A 17,272-nucleotide genomic window follows, 5' to 3' on the forward strand; every position below is an offset into this window, starting at 1 on the left:
CACACTTCAAACATATTAAAACGTGTGTCTGTGTAGCCTTACCGTCCGTTTGGTAGTTCAGAGCCACAAGCTGTACACCATGGAGCCAGAAGATCAGGGGGTGGGGATTGGAGGAGTCGATGCGCGTGGCAGCGGGGTAGGTCCTCAGGAGCTGGCAGGTGGTGTGCTGGATCAGTTTCTGGGAATAGCGCCTGCAGAGCCGCTTGGCAGCGTTCTCGTTCAGGGACGAGATGTGATAGCACTTAGGCGTCCTTATGATGGCACTGAGGGAAGCTGGAGAGTTGTAAGGAGAGCAAGGATCTTCCCAGGTCTGCCGCATCGCATCAAAAGGACCTGGAAAATAAACAGTGCCCTCAAGGTACAGCCGCAGGTCCAGAGACTCCAAAAATTCAGTGTTTTCTAGTGGAGTATGTTGTGTGCTTTGGTTATGGTAGAAGAAGGTGATTCTGGAAAATGACACTACTCAGGGCAAGTGTCACAATCCTTCTCACACAGTAATAAAAATCCATGAGAGGAAACACAATGTCCAAGTACTGAAATAATACCATGATTAGATGTGCTAACAAACACTTTCATAAATAAATACCTAACTGGCATTTGCCTGAATAAAATAATGGAATAAAATTCCCTTCTTCTTATTTATAGATTTTACCTGAGGAAGAGAGGCAAGACTGAAAGCCAACTGCTAATTTTCCAAACAATCTACAGAGACTGCAAAAGTTAGGGGGAAAAGGCAGCAAAATACTTATATGTTTTAGAATTAGGCATCACACTTCTTCACTTTTAAGACACAGGCCTCTAGAAGGAAATCTTTCCTGTCTGCTGCAGTCATGCCCTTGGGCTGCAAGAAATACAACCCTCCCTGAAACAGAAAATGAATATCTGTTTATGGTGATCACTTGAGAGGCAGGGGATCTGGGTCTTATTCCTGCACCAGAAACTTTCCTGTACTTTCTTTGTGTTTCTTTACATCTCTTCATAGGCAGACTCACAATTTCCAGGTTCACAAACTGAATCACCTGCAGAGTCTAATTTGCACAATTACACGTTTGGACTTGGCTGAATTTTAGGCTGCTAAGTTCTATTTCAGACAATAAAAATTCTTTTCTGGACCAGCCCAGAAGTCCTGGCTTTCATTTGTACTTTGAAAATATTCACTTATATCTTTAAAAATATAAACTTTAAGATACTTTAAATGTACATTAGTTTTGAATTGTTTATGAATTAGGGCCATCATATTTCTGACCAAGTAATCCTAATATTCCATACTCACCACTTCAGTTGTAATAGTGGTACTGTAATAGCTGCTGTGCTAATGAAAAACCATTCCAAAGCTTAATGTTTTACACATTACAAAGTGTTTGATCTTTAATAACTTGGTCTGGTACATGTGTTGGATTACAGTGTCATTCCACGTGACTGGAGAAAGAAGATGCTAACTTTACCTTTTCCAGATGCTTTGGCAAGAGCAGCTGACTCCCCAGGGCTCAGCCTGCCAGGATTGTTGCCAAAAATGGACTTCCTGCTTTTTCTTTCTTTTCCTCTGCTAGAGCCAGATGGGTTTAGTGTTGACAAGCCTGTTCCCATAAATGTAAAAGAAATGAGCCAAAAAACATGACCAAGAGGGCATGACATTTTCCACCATATTTTACACTATTTTGGAAGGCATGAATGCTCCTGTTATATAGCACACAGGACAAGCAGTGTATTTTTCTCCACAATTTAATTTTAACATCTTTACATATACACACACTTCTATATGTCTATATATTATATATGATTTTACATATAATGCATAAATATATATACACATATATATAATGTATATAGAAACCCATATAAAACAATAAAATATACAGTTCTCTCTCTGTGATATAACTTTTCTTCATTTTACTTTATGGCTTGAGGAAAGTAAAGGTTCTCTCTCAAATTACTAAATGGTCCAAATTGATACTAAAAAATTCTGCAGTAAGAGTCCAATGTATTCATCCTAGGATTAAAAAAAATTTTTTTCTACAGAAGCAATAAATCTGTAGAGTCGTGAATATCATGGAATTCATCTAGGTTACCATACCTACATAATTAAATAAATGCACTATTATGATTTAAAGATATAATTAATATAATATATATAATAAATATAATTAATATAACATAATGTCCAAATGCTGTTGGTTAAACAGTTTAACTTCAAAATGTTTTCAGAGGCATCTTCTTCTATTTATTTGTATTTCAGTGTTGGGAAATACAGTTAGGTGTGCAAAATCCATTACACATTCAACAGCCAATATGTAGTAGGAGTGGAGCTGGAAAGCTCTAGTATACCTATTATTCAAACTTGTGCATTCTAGAAACATAACCATTAAAATCTTGACATGAGTCCTGGTGAAGTAAACAGACTTAATCCCACTTAAGGTCAATTTCCTTCTGTTGGCTTGGAGAGAGCAGACAAATCAAAATTAAAGATCAAAATTAAAGTGCACAATAATTATTCTGACACCCACAGTCGTGAGATGTGAGATGCTCTCAGAGACCCAAGATGTATTTGTGATACAAATTTGTGAACAAAAACCTATTATATGCCTAACTGTGACTCCTAAAACGTTCCACATTAATTCACATAAATCCACACCTCCCTAAAGACAGTTCTGAATTTAATACTAATATTTCAAATACAAATGTAAATTACAAAGAGGATACATTGGCCTCTTTCTGATTGAAGTCTGCCCACAGCTGCAAATTTTCAGCTCTCAGTCTTTATGGCACAAGTACATGTACTTACCAAAATTATGCACACAGTTTCAATGGAACTGCTTGGGTTAGTAAAATCCAGAATATACATAAATGTTTTCCACGTTGGAGATGTATTGTCTCTTTGGGCCAAAACATACATATAAACCACAGAAGATGGTAGAAACTGTGATCAAGGAATATGAATTGACTAGAAGAATGAGGAGTTATGCACTGTGTGCTTCCAGCACTATTTAAACCCAGTTTTCAATGGATCAAATGGATTTGGCAAGTAAGATCCAGGTTTCAAAGTCCTGTTGTGGAGACAGTCACTGAGGAAACAAACTAACCCCATAAATCACCAGAGAGAGCAGTGCAGAGCCCTAGGGCTGGCTGAACCCAGCGTGATGGCCGCAGGGTACACTGCAGCTGGGACTTTCCTTTCAGTCTTTCCCATGCTTTGCATGTCACACATCTCTTCCCACAGACAAGCTCCATTTTTCACTCCGATTTACATTTCACTTCAAAATATAGCTCTAACAATTTATAGAATCATCAATGCACAAAATCATAGAGACTGACAAGGATATGGAAATCATCTGGTCCAACTCTCTGGTCAAAGTAGGACCAGCTTAGATCCCACCATTCTGTACATAAATCCCATTGTACTACCACAGTGTCAGAGTAAACGGTTTGTTTCCCTACAACCCCTGTGCCATGTTCTTTGAGATACAGATTTTAGTGCCCATCTCATGTGTTAGATATAAGCACAGTGCTTTACTGCTTCCAGACTTAATCTAGAGGATTGCAAGCTTCCTTACCCTTCTCCTTCTCACCATACTAACACAACAGGTTAAACTGTAATTGCCACCTTCTCACCACACCATGTGTCTCAGACCAACAGAAAGCCTGTAGGTTTGCAGACCTTAAAAGGGAATTTACAGCATTTTTGTTCATAGGGTGTCTCTGTTTATGTTCACTTTAATTTCTTGAAAAGTGATACCATAGGGGCAGATAATCTGATATGATGGAGATGGCAACCAAATTTCATGGTCATGAGCTCAGGTGACTCCCTGCTCCCACCACTTGCTCGTGCAAATCTTGCTTTTATGTACTCAGTTTCTCTACTCATTGTGTAAGGATCTCAGCACCAAGGTGACGAGCCATGTGCAAGGAGCAGTGCTCAGGGGTGCTCCACTGCCCTCAGCTTGGGTGACCCCAAAGAACAGACCTTCAGCCTCTCAGATAATGGTGTAATGATATCCAACACACTGAAATTCAAGTTAAGCAAGGACTGTAAGGTCAAAGAGCACAGAAACAACAAGTGCCATGGTGGGTTCCAGAGGTTTTATAAATAATAAATGTTATTTTCTCCACATGATAAATTCTGTTTTGACCAGGGAACACTTAGGGAAGTCTTGTGTTACCCAGTGGGTTAGTGAACATTATGGTCCTTGTCCTTTTTTATAGTTACAAATCAGTGATTAACATTCAGGGATGTAGGCAAGTGTAAACACAGAGCACAAACATACGAAGACAGGAGAAATAAAGTATTTACACCATTGATCAGACACTGACATGAATCCTGCCCTCCCTATTTCCAAAACTCTTGCATTTTCTGAGGTGGTTAGGAACACAGGCACTACAGCTCCAGGGTCATGGATCTACCAGCTTGTTCCCATCATGAATGGACAATACTGGGCACTGCACCATGTCTGTGCCCTCCAGCCCAGCAGAGGAATCCAATCAGTGGCTTGGTGGCCATGGAAGCTTACATTACCTCAGAGGAGGAAGCATTTGTCTCAAGGACACAAAGTTTGTTGCAAAAGTAATTTCTACAGCTTTATGTGTTCATCTATCAAAGGAGATGATTTTCTTAACTGTTCTATTCATGATCCCTTTAAAGCAAGAGAAAGAACTTTGAGAAGGAAAGCAGGTATTTCTTTAATAGCCAGTATCGCATTAAAAATTAAATATCTCACAGTTGTCTTAGAACATCAGAATTTTTTTATGTGTCAAAATGCTTGGAACAACCCAAACTATCCCCGTTTAATCTTGAATATCTTTCTTTAAAAGAAATATTTTACTTGAAAGATATCTCATTTCTGATTTCATTAAAAAGAGTATCAGATTTGAATTTTTAGAAGTCATTATTTTTACAAGTGAGACCTACAATTTTTAAAGTTATAAAAGATTATGAAAGAATGTCTGTCCATTTTTCAGTATGTTTATCTTGCCTATTTGACACTATTTTATGTTTGGTTAGCTTCTCTAATCTGATTATAGTTCTGTTTGTATAAGATCATGATTTGGCAGAATTGTTAACTTTTCCACAGAGAACCATTCCACTAAAGAGCAGATTTTTCATTCAAAACATTAAACATATCAATAAACAATAAATTCTCAATTTAAAAGTATTTATGTACACAGTATGAGCCAAAATATACCCAACATCATATTTCAGTACTGAACAAGTGCCTATCAGTGATCTCTTCAGTTACTCCCTCTCCTTTTCTCTGCAAAAGTTATTCTTCCTACTGTACAGAAGATTTTCTGTAACTGCTTCCATGAAGATCGAGTGAGAGTGTGCAAGCAGCTGCCCTCACCTACCCCATGGAAAGGTGTTTTGCCCCTACAAACGGGTCCTCTCCTGTCCACTTGGGCAGGAACAGAAAATGCAGCTGTAGGCAAAGGTGCAATACACTAAACAGAGGTCACTTAAAGATGTGTGACACACTCTACCTTCAAGGTCTAAAGAGTATTTTCCTTCTTAGTTCAGTAGGTCCTTACATGGAAACTCAAAGCACTAAAGATAAAGCTTTCTGTCAACTAGCATTTGGCATGAAGCAGTTGTCTAAGTTGTGAAGACTGGCAAATTTCACTTTTGTAAACATTTTAATATGACAAACAGTGTGTATTCACGTAATTTATGAGCACTACTTCTCAGCCAGGAGCTGCTATTATGAAGACTACCAAATCATGAAGAACGAACCTCCTCGACTACTTCAAACTAATTCAAAACATAAACATAATGTCTCCAGGAATTAGAAAGCTTAGAGCAATAAAACAGGGCAGTGTACTTACCCGGGAACTTTACAGCTTGACAGTAAATGACAAGATCTGATAGCTCTGGGGCTATTTGTCTGCTTTCCTTCTTATTTTGTGGAAGATAGAATTCTTCACCCAGCTCCATGTCATAAACCTGAGTGGCAACACCAAGAACATTTAATAATTGCATTACTGAATGTGGAAGAACATTTGCGTATCTTACTTAAGTCTTTGAAATATTTTATCTCTTTCTTCCTATATGGTTTCTGTTATCCTAACAAACCTCCCTCCTGTGTGCACATTTCTGATCAATACCTGTTGCTGATTCTGGAGTAGTGTGTAAAGGTCTTATTCAGAGCCAGTTCTACAAACATTTGGACAAAACACATCCATGTTGAGAAGACTCTACAATACACTAAACAGCAACACACTGGTTCCTTTTTCAGATGACTTAATAAGAGGTGCTGTATTACAGCACTGTAAGAGTGTGGTATTTTAAACTTATCTTGAAGTACAAAGACGCTGAGGTTTCAGATTAGATCTTCAGGATCATCAATATCGATTTTCAGCCAAGCAGCCTATATATACACTAGAACCTCTGAGGACTTTTCTTGAACAGTATGTTGAGCATTTGTTCTACTTAGGCTATTTTCTCTCATGTCCTTCCATGCTTTCTGTTGCTTCTCTTCATTAAAGCACATTTGCTATCTGATGTCTCAGTTACCTAAACTGTCCAAATCCTTTTGAAGCTGGTTACATATCAAAGTGCAGCAGAGAAGAAGGGGGAAATAGCAGAACTACCTTTCCTTTATTATTGTAAGTAGCACAATCAGCCTTCTTTAGTCGTTTGGCAGTCTCTTCATTATACTCAAACTGCAGTTTATCGCTTGATAATTTATTCTCAGGTCGGTCGTCAAGAATATTATCTAAAAATTAATGAGATTTTAATAAACATAAAGCCAAACAATTTCAACTGGAAATTTAATCTGAATTAACAATATTTGTGGACAGTGCTGTGAATCTTATATGAATAATCAGATGCTAAAATAATGCATTTACTGATCAAAGCATCAGCCTCTAGAAGTAACCTGTTTAAAAATTTAATGCTTGGGTTTGGTTAAGATATTGCCCTTCTTTTAAAGCCCATCCTTTTGTGCTCAGAAGATCTTTAAAACCAAACCATCTAATGAATTCAGTTTACCATCTGAAAACAACTGATATTCCTGAATGACAAAAATATGCCAAAGTCCAAGCACAATTGACCCCATCAAATATGTACACATTTTGTACAACAAGTTTTGGCTTTCCTCTCCTTATTTTCACCATGCACAAGTATTTTTTTACACCTATAGAAATACCTCTTTAAAGCTACATATTTTTCAGAGAATAGTATGCCTAATAATGATGTGGTCTTTCGGGACCAAAATACTGCACTTGTCACAAAAGAAATGGTTTCAATTTATTCCTGATATTCCTGATGCTTTGACCATATTCTTTTTATGCATAACAAGTGTCACACATGCAGGCTTCTAACAGTTCCTGACCAGTTTACAATGCCATATAAGAATATCTGCTTGCATTTATAATATGAAGTAGAAACTATATATTCACACTGTCACATTGAACAGGCAGTTGAATTGTCAGAACAACAGATTAATGCAGTGCTGATTTCATGCAGTTAAAATGCTCAACCAAGTGGCTTTTACCTTCCTGGCTGTTAGGAGCAGGAGAAGCATTAAGGACATCAGCTATAGGGAAATGAGTCAGAGAGGGAATAAGAGTAAAGGGAATTAAGATTTAGAGCCAGAGAAATGAAAAATAAGTGTCAGTTGTAAAACTATTAGCCTTATGCAAAAAAAATGTATTGGTATGAAAAATAAAACAATCTAATAATCTAGTAAAACTAATTCAGATTAGTTTTAACAAAATATTAACATAATTAAAGATTTCAAAGAATAATCATTGTAATAAAGTAGTAAACCATGCTGCAGGTTCCTTCATATGCTGGAAGATGTGAATGTTTCTTGCTAGCTTCAGGTTTCTCAAACCTTCTCTTAACTAGAGCAGTGCTCAAAAATCACTTACTGCAATCAGTTTGCAAAATCTTCTTGGCAAGTCTGTTAGCAAAGATCTGGGTTTTCACAGCAATTTACATCTACACTCGTTCCTCACAGAGTATACTCAAGTAGCCAGCTAGGCCAACTTTCAGGCAAAACACAACTGAAGGTAACATTGACATCAAACTCATAAATAACCTTGCTATTCCAGAAGCAGTGTCAAGTCTTGAACTGCATTAATCTCGTGACTGTTTTTTAAATCACTAAACACAGAAGCAATTAATGTAAACAACAGACCACCTGCAAAGAAGTCCTGTGCTGCAGGACATGTTTGAGCCTTACATCTCTCTGAACACGGCACATACAACTTAAATGGGTCCCCACCAGAATGAAAGTACTTCACTGTTCATTCCGCAGAACATCCCCAGCTGTGTCAGTTGTCCATCTAGCCCAGAATAATCTTTCTAACAGTGGCAAGAGAGCAACCAGCCAGTAATCACCACCCCAACAACCACAATCACTGAATAATAGGGATGTTGGACCAAATACTGCTACCTATAACATCTGCTTATAAATCTGTCCAGGAATTTGTCCAATCTTTTTTTTTTTGTTTTTTTTTAATATGCTGGTGCCATTTGGCTCTGCAATTTCCCATGGCAGCACATTCCAGAAGTTTACTACCAGCTGCACAAACAAATATTTTACCTGTTTTAGAGTGAACTTCCACTTGTTTCACTGAGCACCTGCTAGATCTAATAAGTAACATTCTGTGCTTCCCTTAATCCACCACTTCATGACTTAGTAAACCTGTTTCCAATTCACCCCTCAGTCCCTCTTCTCTGCTGGCTGAAGAATTTCAGCCTTTTCACACTTGTGCAAGGACACTGCTTACCCAGCTCATTCCTGAACTAGAATATTCATGTATTATTAATACAGTTCTAACAAAAGCACTGTAACTAACAAACAAACAAACATAGTTACCATCAGAGAGAGATTCATAGTCATAGTCATATTCATCCTCTTCATCTTCTTCCTCTTCATTGGTAGGCGTGGGGTTGCTAGCACCATTGCTAGCCTGTGCTTGCAAGTGTGCCAGCTGGTGAGCCTACAACAACAGAAACACACACTTACTTTATTGCTAAGTAATTTTAAAAAGAAAAACAGTTTTCATCACTGTTTGCATCTCATTTTGTTTATATGAAAGCACTGAATATATTAAGTGAGAAATAAGTAAGATTGTTAAGATCAAGCTAAAATACCACTTTAGGGGTTTGAATGTAAAGAGAACTTGTATTGCAAGGAAAACACTTAATAAGATATGAAACCTAATTACTTATTTAACCTAATTAATTAAGCACTATTAATTATAAAAATGTCCAAGTTGCACATGATTGAAGACTGCCTTTTTCCAGTCTGAGGTACACTGTTTCATAAACAGTTAAATACTTTTTCAAAAGATGGAGAATATCCATATACTGGTATGATCAGTATGATTTACTCATCTGATGACAAGAATTTAAGTCAAATGCAATTGTGTTTACATTTTGGGTAATGGCAATTAGTTTTCAAGGACTTAATTGAACTGCTAACTAACCACAGACATTATTACATTGAGGCTACTTAAGATGTAGCCCTAATTATTAGAAATAAAAAAAAATCTCACATGGGAATAAACACTATTTGAGTAGCAGAGTCCCTCACAAAAAGTCAATAAAAAATCAAGTATTTGCCTGGCTTGAAATTGAAAAAAGAAACAAAGCAGAACTCTACCAAAAATTACTACATACTGTAAATATACATACATACGGAATGCATATCTCTGCTTCTCAATAAACATGAATAGCAAATGCTATAGCCTCAGAGAAAAAGATCCATTTATGTTTGTCACACAGGACATGTAATGTTATGAAGTTTATAAAATTAATATACACTAAAATTTAGTTAAGCTTTAGCTATAATTTACTATACGTGTTGTCTACTTACTTGACAGCACTGCAATCTACTGTGAGTTTTCCAAGTATGAATGTGCATTGCATTATTCTGCTTTACACAGGGGATCAGCAAAAACTTCCAACACAAATTAACTATTTCTAACAAGTTACAAAGTTCTCACTTTCAAGCAGTTCTCACTGCTTGCTGTTAAGGAAGGACTTTACCTTTTGTTTCAATATATCCACTGGTGTTTGATGGGCTTTCAGCTTCTTGTTTTTAAGCAGGATTTTTCTTCTCAGTTGGCCAGGGGAAGGCAGCATGGGATCATCAGAAAAGTCACTCTCAAATAAAAACTTTGTCACCAACTTATCTCCAAATACACTCTGAAATATCAAGAACAGGTGATGTATAATGGAAAATCCCACGGCATGTGCTTGTAATAACTCACTGCAGCTGACGGCCTACCTTGAAAATCTCAGCCATCTTGCGCTGCTGGGGCAGCGAGCAGTGGTTTTCTATGGAGATGATGACCGGCATGTCGGAGGTGATGAACGCGTTGCGATCGATGGCTTCCACCACCTCCTGCAAGACAGAGAGAGACAGAGCCCACTGAAAGAACATGGGAGCATTCTGCAGCTTTCAGTTAATCTACTGCAGCTGAGAGGGGGGACACCTGCTTTCCTCTGTGAGAAGGAAGAGGCCACAGTGTGCCTTCAAAGCAAGCTGGCATCTTGTTACAACACAACTGGTAACACCTACTTTTGTTATTTATGAAACAACAAGAAGACAGAAAATTACACTACATATGCTACAAAAACTAATTTGAAAGCATATTTACCACTGAGAATTTCATGTCTCACATAATCCATAGTTTATATTCTATTAGAATTTAGCCCATTAGAATTTGTATTTTTCTAGTAGGCAATTATTTTTTCCCTTTGTTACAGAAAAAATTAACTTCTCATTTTTTTGTTTCCATGTGCAATTACCAGCATACCTTAAAAGAGATCTTTGTAGTAAGAGTGTGGCCATGATAAATGATAGGCATCCCATCATCACCATCCCAGCAGTCCAATTCTACGCTTCTGCAGCCTTGTAGAAGAACCTGCAATGCAACTGAACTGTGTAAGTACATCTAAGCCACAGCATCATGCCATCAAAGCAGAAGGCAGGCATTGCAGAGCTGAATGAAAGCCCACTGATTCAGCAAAACTGCTGGAAAGAGCAATGTCTGTGAAGTAAACACCCCATAGAGGGTACAGTCCCCAGCTAACTGCATTCCCTAACTGAACTCCTATTTCCCCTTGAAAAAGACTGGGAAAATAAAGCAAAGCATGTATGTTCTTTGGGAGAATTACCACAAAGCTTTCAAATTCATGGTATTGTACAGGACACGTGACATCTGTTTGAAGAAGGTAGTTCTTACTATATAGCTTAATTTTCTGAGAGAGAAACATTCCCATATTTCTACCTGCAAAAACAGCTATAAAGCAACATGGCAATTTATTTCAGGTTGCTCCCATGACATCATATGGGGAAAGCACTTGCAGTTTGTTTTCTGTTTTTTTAAAATTATTGTTAGTTTTATAAATAAAAGATAGTCTGAAAATGAAGTATTTAGAAACCTTTATGAGGACAGTTAAAATGGAAATGTGCCAGGCCATCTTGATAAAATATTAAGTTAATTTACAGCCATCAATTCATTCATCAATGTTTTAATTAATCATTTATTTATTTCAGAAAACCATTGCTTTAAAAACCAATGAAGGAAGCAAAGAGGAAGGATGAAGGAAGAGATTAGCTAACCCACTTTTGGTTAGATCAGCTTATTATTGCTATCAGTATTTACCATGCCTGTCATCTGTACTACAATTTAATATTTTACTGAATAGAAAGATCTCAACAATCCAACCCATTTCCAGCAAAATCATTCATGAACTAAGAAATAATTACATCTACTCAAAACTGGAATAATTTGATTTCAGACAGTTGTGTCCAAAGCTGTCACTCCACCACTTCTGTGAGAGCCAGACACACTGAACCAGAACCAAGTACCCCTTCAGCTGGCAACACTACTTGAGGGACAGGAAAAGGCTTTTCTTAATCATGCAGACTTTGAAGGCAGTTGTTGTCTATCTCACTTCCCATCTACTACCAACACAATACTAGTATCACTGTGCAGTGCTACTACAGGAACCTCTGCAACTGCATTACTCAGTGCATTTATGTTATTCAGGATTTCCTAACACAGCCTCACCTCTCTGTCTATAGCCCCAGGTGAAGGAGCACATGGGACACCAGATGAGTCCATTCTCAGTGGTGAGTCATTAACTCTCAGCATAACAAAACCACTACTGACAGGAAGTTTGATGCTTTCTCCAGCATTTTGTAAACACACAGACATACAAATATATACATATATACAAACACAGAACTGAAAGCCCAAGGGAGAAATTGTTCCTTCCCTGATCACCACCAATCAGGCATAAAGTCTAAAAACTGTAGAATATTCCTAGAAGTAACGTTTTTAGTAGTTATAGCTGTATTTGAAATTTGACTTTGCAGTGCAATGTACAGTATTTCACTAGTGTCTTTGACATCTGAATGAACTAAAATATTAGATCGGTCTTTCCTGTGGGAAAGTCTAATTTTAGTAGGTTGGGTCAGACGGACTGGTGTCTAAATGCTATGAATCTCAAACTAAACCCATTTTTTTGCCTTAGAAAAGGCATTTGAGCACAACTGTGCTTACAGGCAGCTTTCCCACACATCATGTTTTCCAACGTTTTGCAAGCAGGGGTTTAGGACATCTAGATTTTCAAAGCAAAAAGGTCATGCTCCTGAAACTTGCCAGTAAAACAAACAAGTCCATGTTGAAAACTACACAATCCAATCCTGCATACCTGGCTGTAGAGCTCCACTGAGGACTCCCCTTTAAGCTGATGGCCAGTAAGGTAAGTATTGTGCGAGGATTCTATGTAGTAATATGAGAGAGGAAAGTGCAAGTCCTCAGCATTCTCCTGTGATTCATCATTTTTGGAGGCAAAGTTGTCTTTATCCATTAAAAATCTGGAAGTGAGAAGAAGTGAGGAAATTTTATGCTGTGAATTTTGTGACTTTCTGAGAAACACCAATACACTGGTACTATCTTTTTATAGATATACTTTTAATATACATACATATATATATATACACGTTTATATACACATATATAAATTAGCACATAAGTAATTACCTTGCAAATCCTTCAAAAGATAGCAGCCCCTGCTGACACATGTTCACACTAGGTTCAAATTTCTATAAGGAGGAAGAAACCAAAGATAGAAAAACACGATAAAGACGTATTTCTAAGAATTGCTCTTATATATCTGTAGCTCACAGGACTAAAGAGTTAGCATGTAAACAGTCTTTTTGTGGATAAAGTAATCAGATGCCTGCAAACTGTGTTTTCCCAAATACTAAGATCATAATAATAAATCAAAAGAACCATTCAGGTTGAAAGGAGTGTTGGGAGATCACCTAATCCAACTTCCTGTTCAAAGCTGAGATAGCAATTAAATTGAAATTAAGAAATATTTATGATCAGATGTCCTACTCTTGTGCTTAAATACAACATAGCACCATCTCAATGAGAGTTGTCATACTCCAACTTGAAGTTTCTTTATAATTTCTGTCTTTTAAACTCTGCAATCCTATCTTATATATTGATAGTTACAGATAGTTTTTAGCCTTTGTTAATGGCTAAACTAGGGCTTAGTTTTGGAGTACATTAATTACACATTTGGAGGAATAAAAGTTTTTCTACACACTTTCTAGAATCTTCAGCCACAGTACATAAGGGAATAAAATGTCCACGTTTGCTCTGGACATTTTTTTTTACAATAAAATAAAAATATGTGGAAATGGTGCTTTTTAAAGTTCCAAAGTAAGATTATGTTCAATCAAATGTGGTCCCAGACAAAGAGAAATAAAAGAATTGTCACGAACACTTTTCCTAGGTGGTAACATCCTTTCCCTGTTAAAGTACACATAGCTAATAAAACTATTTGCATTTTTTAATGGATATATTTATGGGCATCCATACATTTTTCTAGCCCAAAATAAAGACAGTATTAAATTTTAAATTCAAGTAAACTATAGAGACAACATCGGTGTGAAAGGAGATGCCCACACAGATGCTATTCTGAACAGCATACAATGTTAATGGGGAAAAGGGAAGTAATAGGAGTTCTAGTAAAAAGGAAATGCAAGATATTTCTATTACAGACCTGGATAATACTGAGGATTTCATCATAGGTGCAGTGTTCTCCTTGGCAATTCACTAGGAAGTCATTGAGCTGCTGGATTCCTACTCCAAATACTCCCAGTGATGTGCTTTCAACTCCAGTACCATTGGTTACGATGCTGGCAGCAGCAATAGCATCAGATATTTGCCTCTGGTTGTCTGATAGCTGCTGCCTGCTCTTAATGAACAAACCAAGGTCTGAAACATTTCTAGTCAACAAATCTTAAAAGAAAAATGAGGAAATAAAAATATAAGCTAAACAATCATGTCCACTACATATCCTGTATATAATACAATGTACTATACAATACACAATTATCTCACTGGGTGCTTTAGCACTGACACAGTAAATTAGAACAAAACCATTTTGTTTCTACCCACTAATAAAAGAGAGAGCATTAAGCATGCATGTGAGTGGATTACAGGTGTCCAGTTACTCTGAATGAAATCCTGGAACCTATAACATGGATCCACAGCCTCCTACAAACCAAGGACTCTCCTGCTCCCTTCTCAGCAACACAAACAGCCTAAAAGCCTTTCCTTCACTGTGTGCAACCCCACACCCTTCCTGTTCAATCACCCTTTATCTTCTTCCAGTTTCATAGGCCGATTGTTCTGCACCTTCCCCACAAGCTGCTTTGCAGAAAGACTGTTTTCTTTACATGTGGCCAAAGTCCCAGAGTTAATAGTAACTGAGGAATGTAAAGGAGGACAGAGGCTTCCTTCCCCTTTATCCCACATAAAGCAGATCCACTAGGAAACTAGATAAGAAAAAACAGCCAAATGAGACACAGGGCACATCCTCCTCATTTCTCCTCCCAATACTTGCTTAGTGTTTTAGCCCTTCCAGGGCTCCTGCAACCTGTACAGCTCCCTGGGCTCAGCCATTCAGCAACAAGTTTATTCCTCTGCTATTACCAGTTACAAATGTATCTGGCTAATGAAAAGCTGGAATACTTTTCCTTTCCTTCATTTTTGTCTTATATCCTGCTAACTAGGTATTAGTGGAGACATGGCAGCAGTCCTCTACTCAGACTTATAACTGATAATGAGACTGACTGAGACACATTTTATTAAAGCAAATAACTGAAGTTGTTCAGCAGTCTAACAGCTGCATTTTTTTCTTTAACAAACCTAAATCAGGCTGGAATCCATTGCTATTTTCATCAATCTTCAAATTAGTATAAAGTGGAGTGGGCTCTAAGCCAGATCGATTGCAAGGCACAGCATAAACATCAAAAAGGTCTTTCAGATCCTTGCGGCTACGGACACTGCAAAAAGAGGGGAGAAGTTCAATTTTTGCTCTTTTATGAACTTGGATGAACAAAATTAGTACAGAAAAAAATATATTTTACCTGAAAGATTTGAAAAGCTCTACAAATTCCACAAAAGTCATGTTACTATCAGACACCATGAAGTTCTGAAATCCCTTCATTCCTCCTTTGACACGGCCATGCCAGCTACTGCTGCTCCATGCGCTAAATCGAAAAAAAGACTGCTGTAGTTTGGCTACATTAAACTTCTACTTAACTGATACATTATGCATTAGTGAATTAACAGTTTTATTCTCTCCTTAATGCATTAATTACCAGTATCTGGAAGAAGCAAATAAAGCACCATCTTATAAGATGCATAGTGATGTTTTTTACCTTCTTATAGCAGCTATTTTTTTTTTCTTCAAGAGAATGACAAACTTTATCAGAATGAATAACGTATATCATGCAATTTAAAACTTTCATGTGGAAAAAGGCCTGATACACGTGGCACAAATGGAAGCACTTTTTTTCCCTTTAAAAACCACAATGCCAGTATTCTTTTAATGTAAGTTATGTATAAGGTTCATTGAAGATGAAGTAATAAAATAGATTGTTCTGTAACTGCAATCATTAATCTAAGTTGTGCAGCTGAACAAGGTTTTTGAAGTAGAAACAGCACATTTCCAAAAGTCACATCCCAAAATCTTTAGGCTTCAAGAGGATTTACACTAATAAGTACAGTTAGGCCCTGACTTGAACAGTATGAACAAGTCCTTAGTGAACTACATAGAGGAATTTGAAATGAGGAGCTGAGCTCTTGAGCCCCTTCCTAGACCTAAACACCAATAAACACACATGACAGGAATGGGATCTGTCAGCAACAGTATCCTGAAAAGGGGAGGATCTAAGCAACAACACAAATATCTAGTTTAAGAACTATCTAGTTTAAATCATAATTAATTGCACAAGTTACAGTATTTCCTTCAAAACATCAGACCGCCTGTCAGATTTTATTGCTCTGTGATGTTCAAATATACAGATCCATTCTTTTATGAATTTTGCCATCAGATTCAGAACAAATAGTTCTGACAGCTGTGATGGAAAAACAGGACTAGCTGGTTGTTCAGTGTCCCTAAAGACATGCCTGCAAGCAGGTGACTTTCTACACAAATATGCTGGACCAGACCCCTGAGTTTACTCCTGACACGGGATGGATGCATGCAATTGAAAACAAAATGTGATTTAGAAGTATTAAAAAATATCATCTACTTTAGTTGATAACATTCGATTTGTTTGACTTCACTATGGCAAGTACTGACATATTGCATATAAATTTTTTTAGCTAAAATAATTCCCAGCATTTTTATCAGACAGGAAAAATAAACCATGATGAGGAAAGTCTCTAGATTCCAGAAGGCAGATTGGAACTGCAGAGTACCAAATGGGGGACCAAGGGCAGAAGAAAATGCTCAGCATTTCACCCAATTTGATCACTAAAGATTATCTTCCAGAGTAATGGAAATAAATATGAACAAAAAGGGTTTTTTAAAAAAGGCCAAAACCCCCAAGAAAACCCCACCATCACCAACAACCAAAACTGCAATTAGTAGCAGTCTGGATTACACCTGTAGATAGTTAATGAGAGAGGAGGTTTACTCTCCCTTCCCAAAAATCCCCCATCTCTAGTTTTCTGTATCCTGTGCTCTGTGTCCCAGCAGCACCATCCTCCTGCTTCCTCCACCCTACAAGCAGCACTAGATTTCCAAGGAACTTGGAAGTTCATCAGATGCCCATCTACTTTGAAGGAATGACAATAGCAGCTGCAAGATACCTGTGCTCAGAATAAAATTCTCTCCAGTGCTCCAAATTTCTTAATGGCTCATGATAACTGGGTCAAGACAATGGGTAAAAACATGTAAATCTGTTCTGAGGAAGACTTCTTCAGGACAGATGAAACAGCCATA

The 17,272-nt window shown here is 37.4% G+C and overlaps 1 protein-coding gene across 3 annotated transcripts in view; it reads right to left on the reverse strand.

Moving 5' to 3' along the window:
• The window catches only part of PLCE1 (phospholipase C epsilon 1), a 139,563-nt gene that overhangs the window by 13,599 nt on the left and 108,692 nt on the right, over positions 1-17,272 (reverse strand). For all 3 annotated transcript variants that reach the window (XM_058842127.1, XM_058842128.1, XM_058842129.1), the window contains 13 exons: positions 15,408-15,530; positions 15,187-15,323; positions 14,036-14,274; positions 13,003-13,064; positions 12,671-12,836; positions 10,765-10,872; positions 10,233-10,349; positions 9,992-10,150; positions 8,817-8,940; positions 6,580-6,704; positions 5,815-5,932; positions 1,446-1,577; positions 43-333 (listed from right to left, as the gene is read on the reverse strand). In XM_058842127.1, the coding sequence (XP_058698110.1) occupies positions 43-333; positions 1,446-1,577; positions 5,815-5,932; positions 6,580-6,704; positions 8,817-8,940; positions 9,992-10,150; positions 10,233-10,349; positions 10,765-10,872; positions 12,671-12,836; positions 13,003-13,064; positions 14,036-14,274; positions 15,187-15,323; positions 15,408-15,530 (1,901 nt within the window). The remainder of the gene's footprint in view (positions 1-42; positions 334-1,445; positions 1,578-5,814; positions 5,933-6,579; positions 6,705-8,816; positions 8,941-9,991; positions 10,151-10,232; positions 10,350-10,764; positions 10,873-12,670; positions 12,837-13,002; positions 13,065-14,035; positions 14,275-15,186; positions 15,324-15,407; positions 15,531-17,272) is intronic.

The sequence above is a fragment of the Poecile atricapillus genome, chromosome 6, assembly GCF_030490865.1.
Source record: "Poecile atricapillus isolate bPoeAtr1 chromosome 6, bPoeAtr1.hap1, whole genome shotgun sequence".
NCBI lineage: Eukaryota > Metazoa > Chordata > Aves > Passeriformes > Paridae > Poecile > Poecile atricapillus.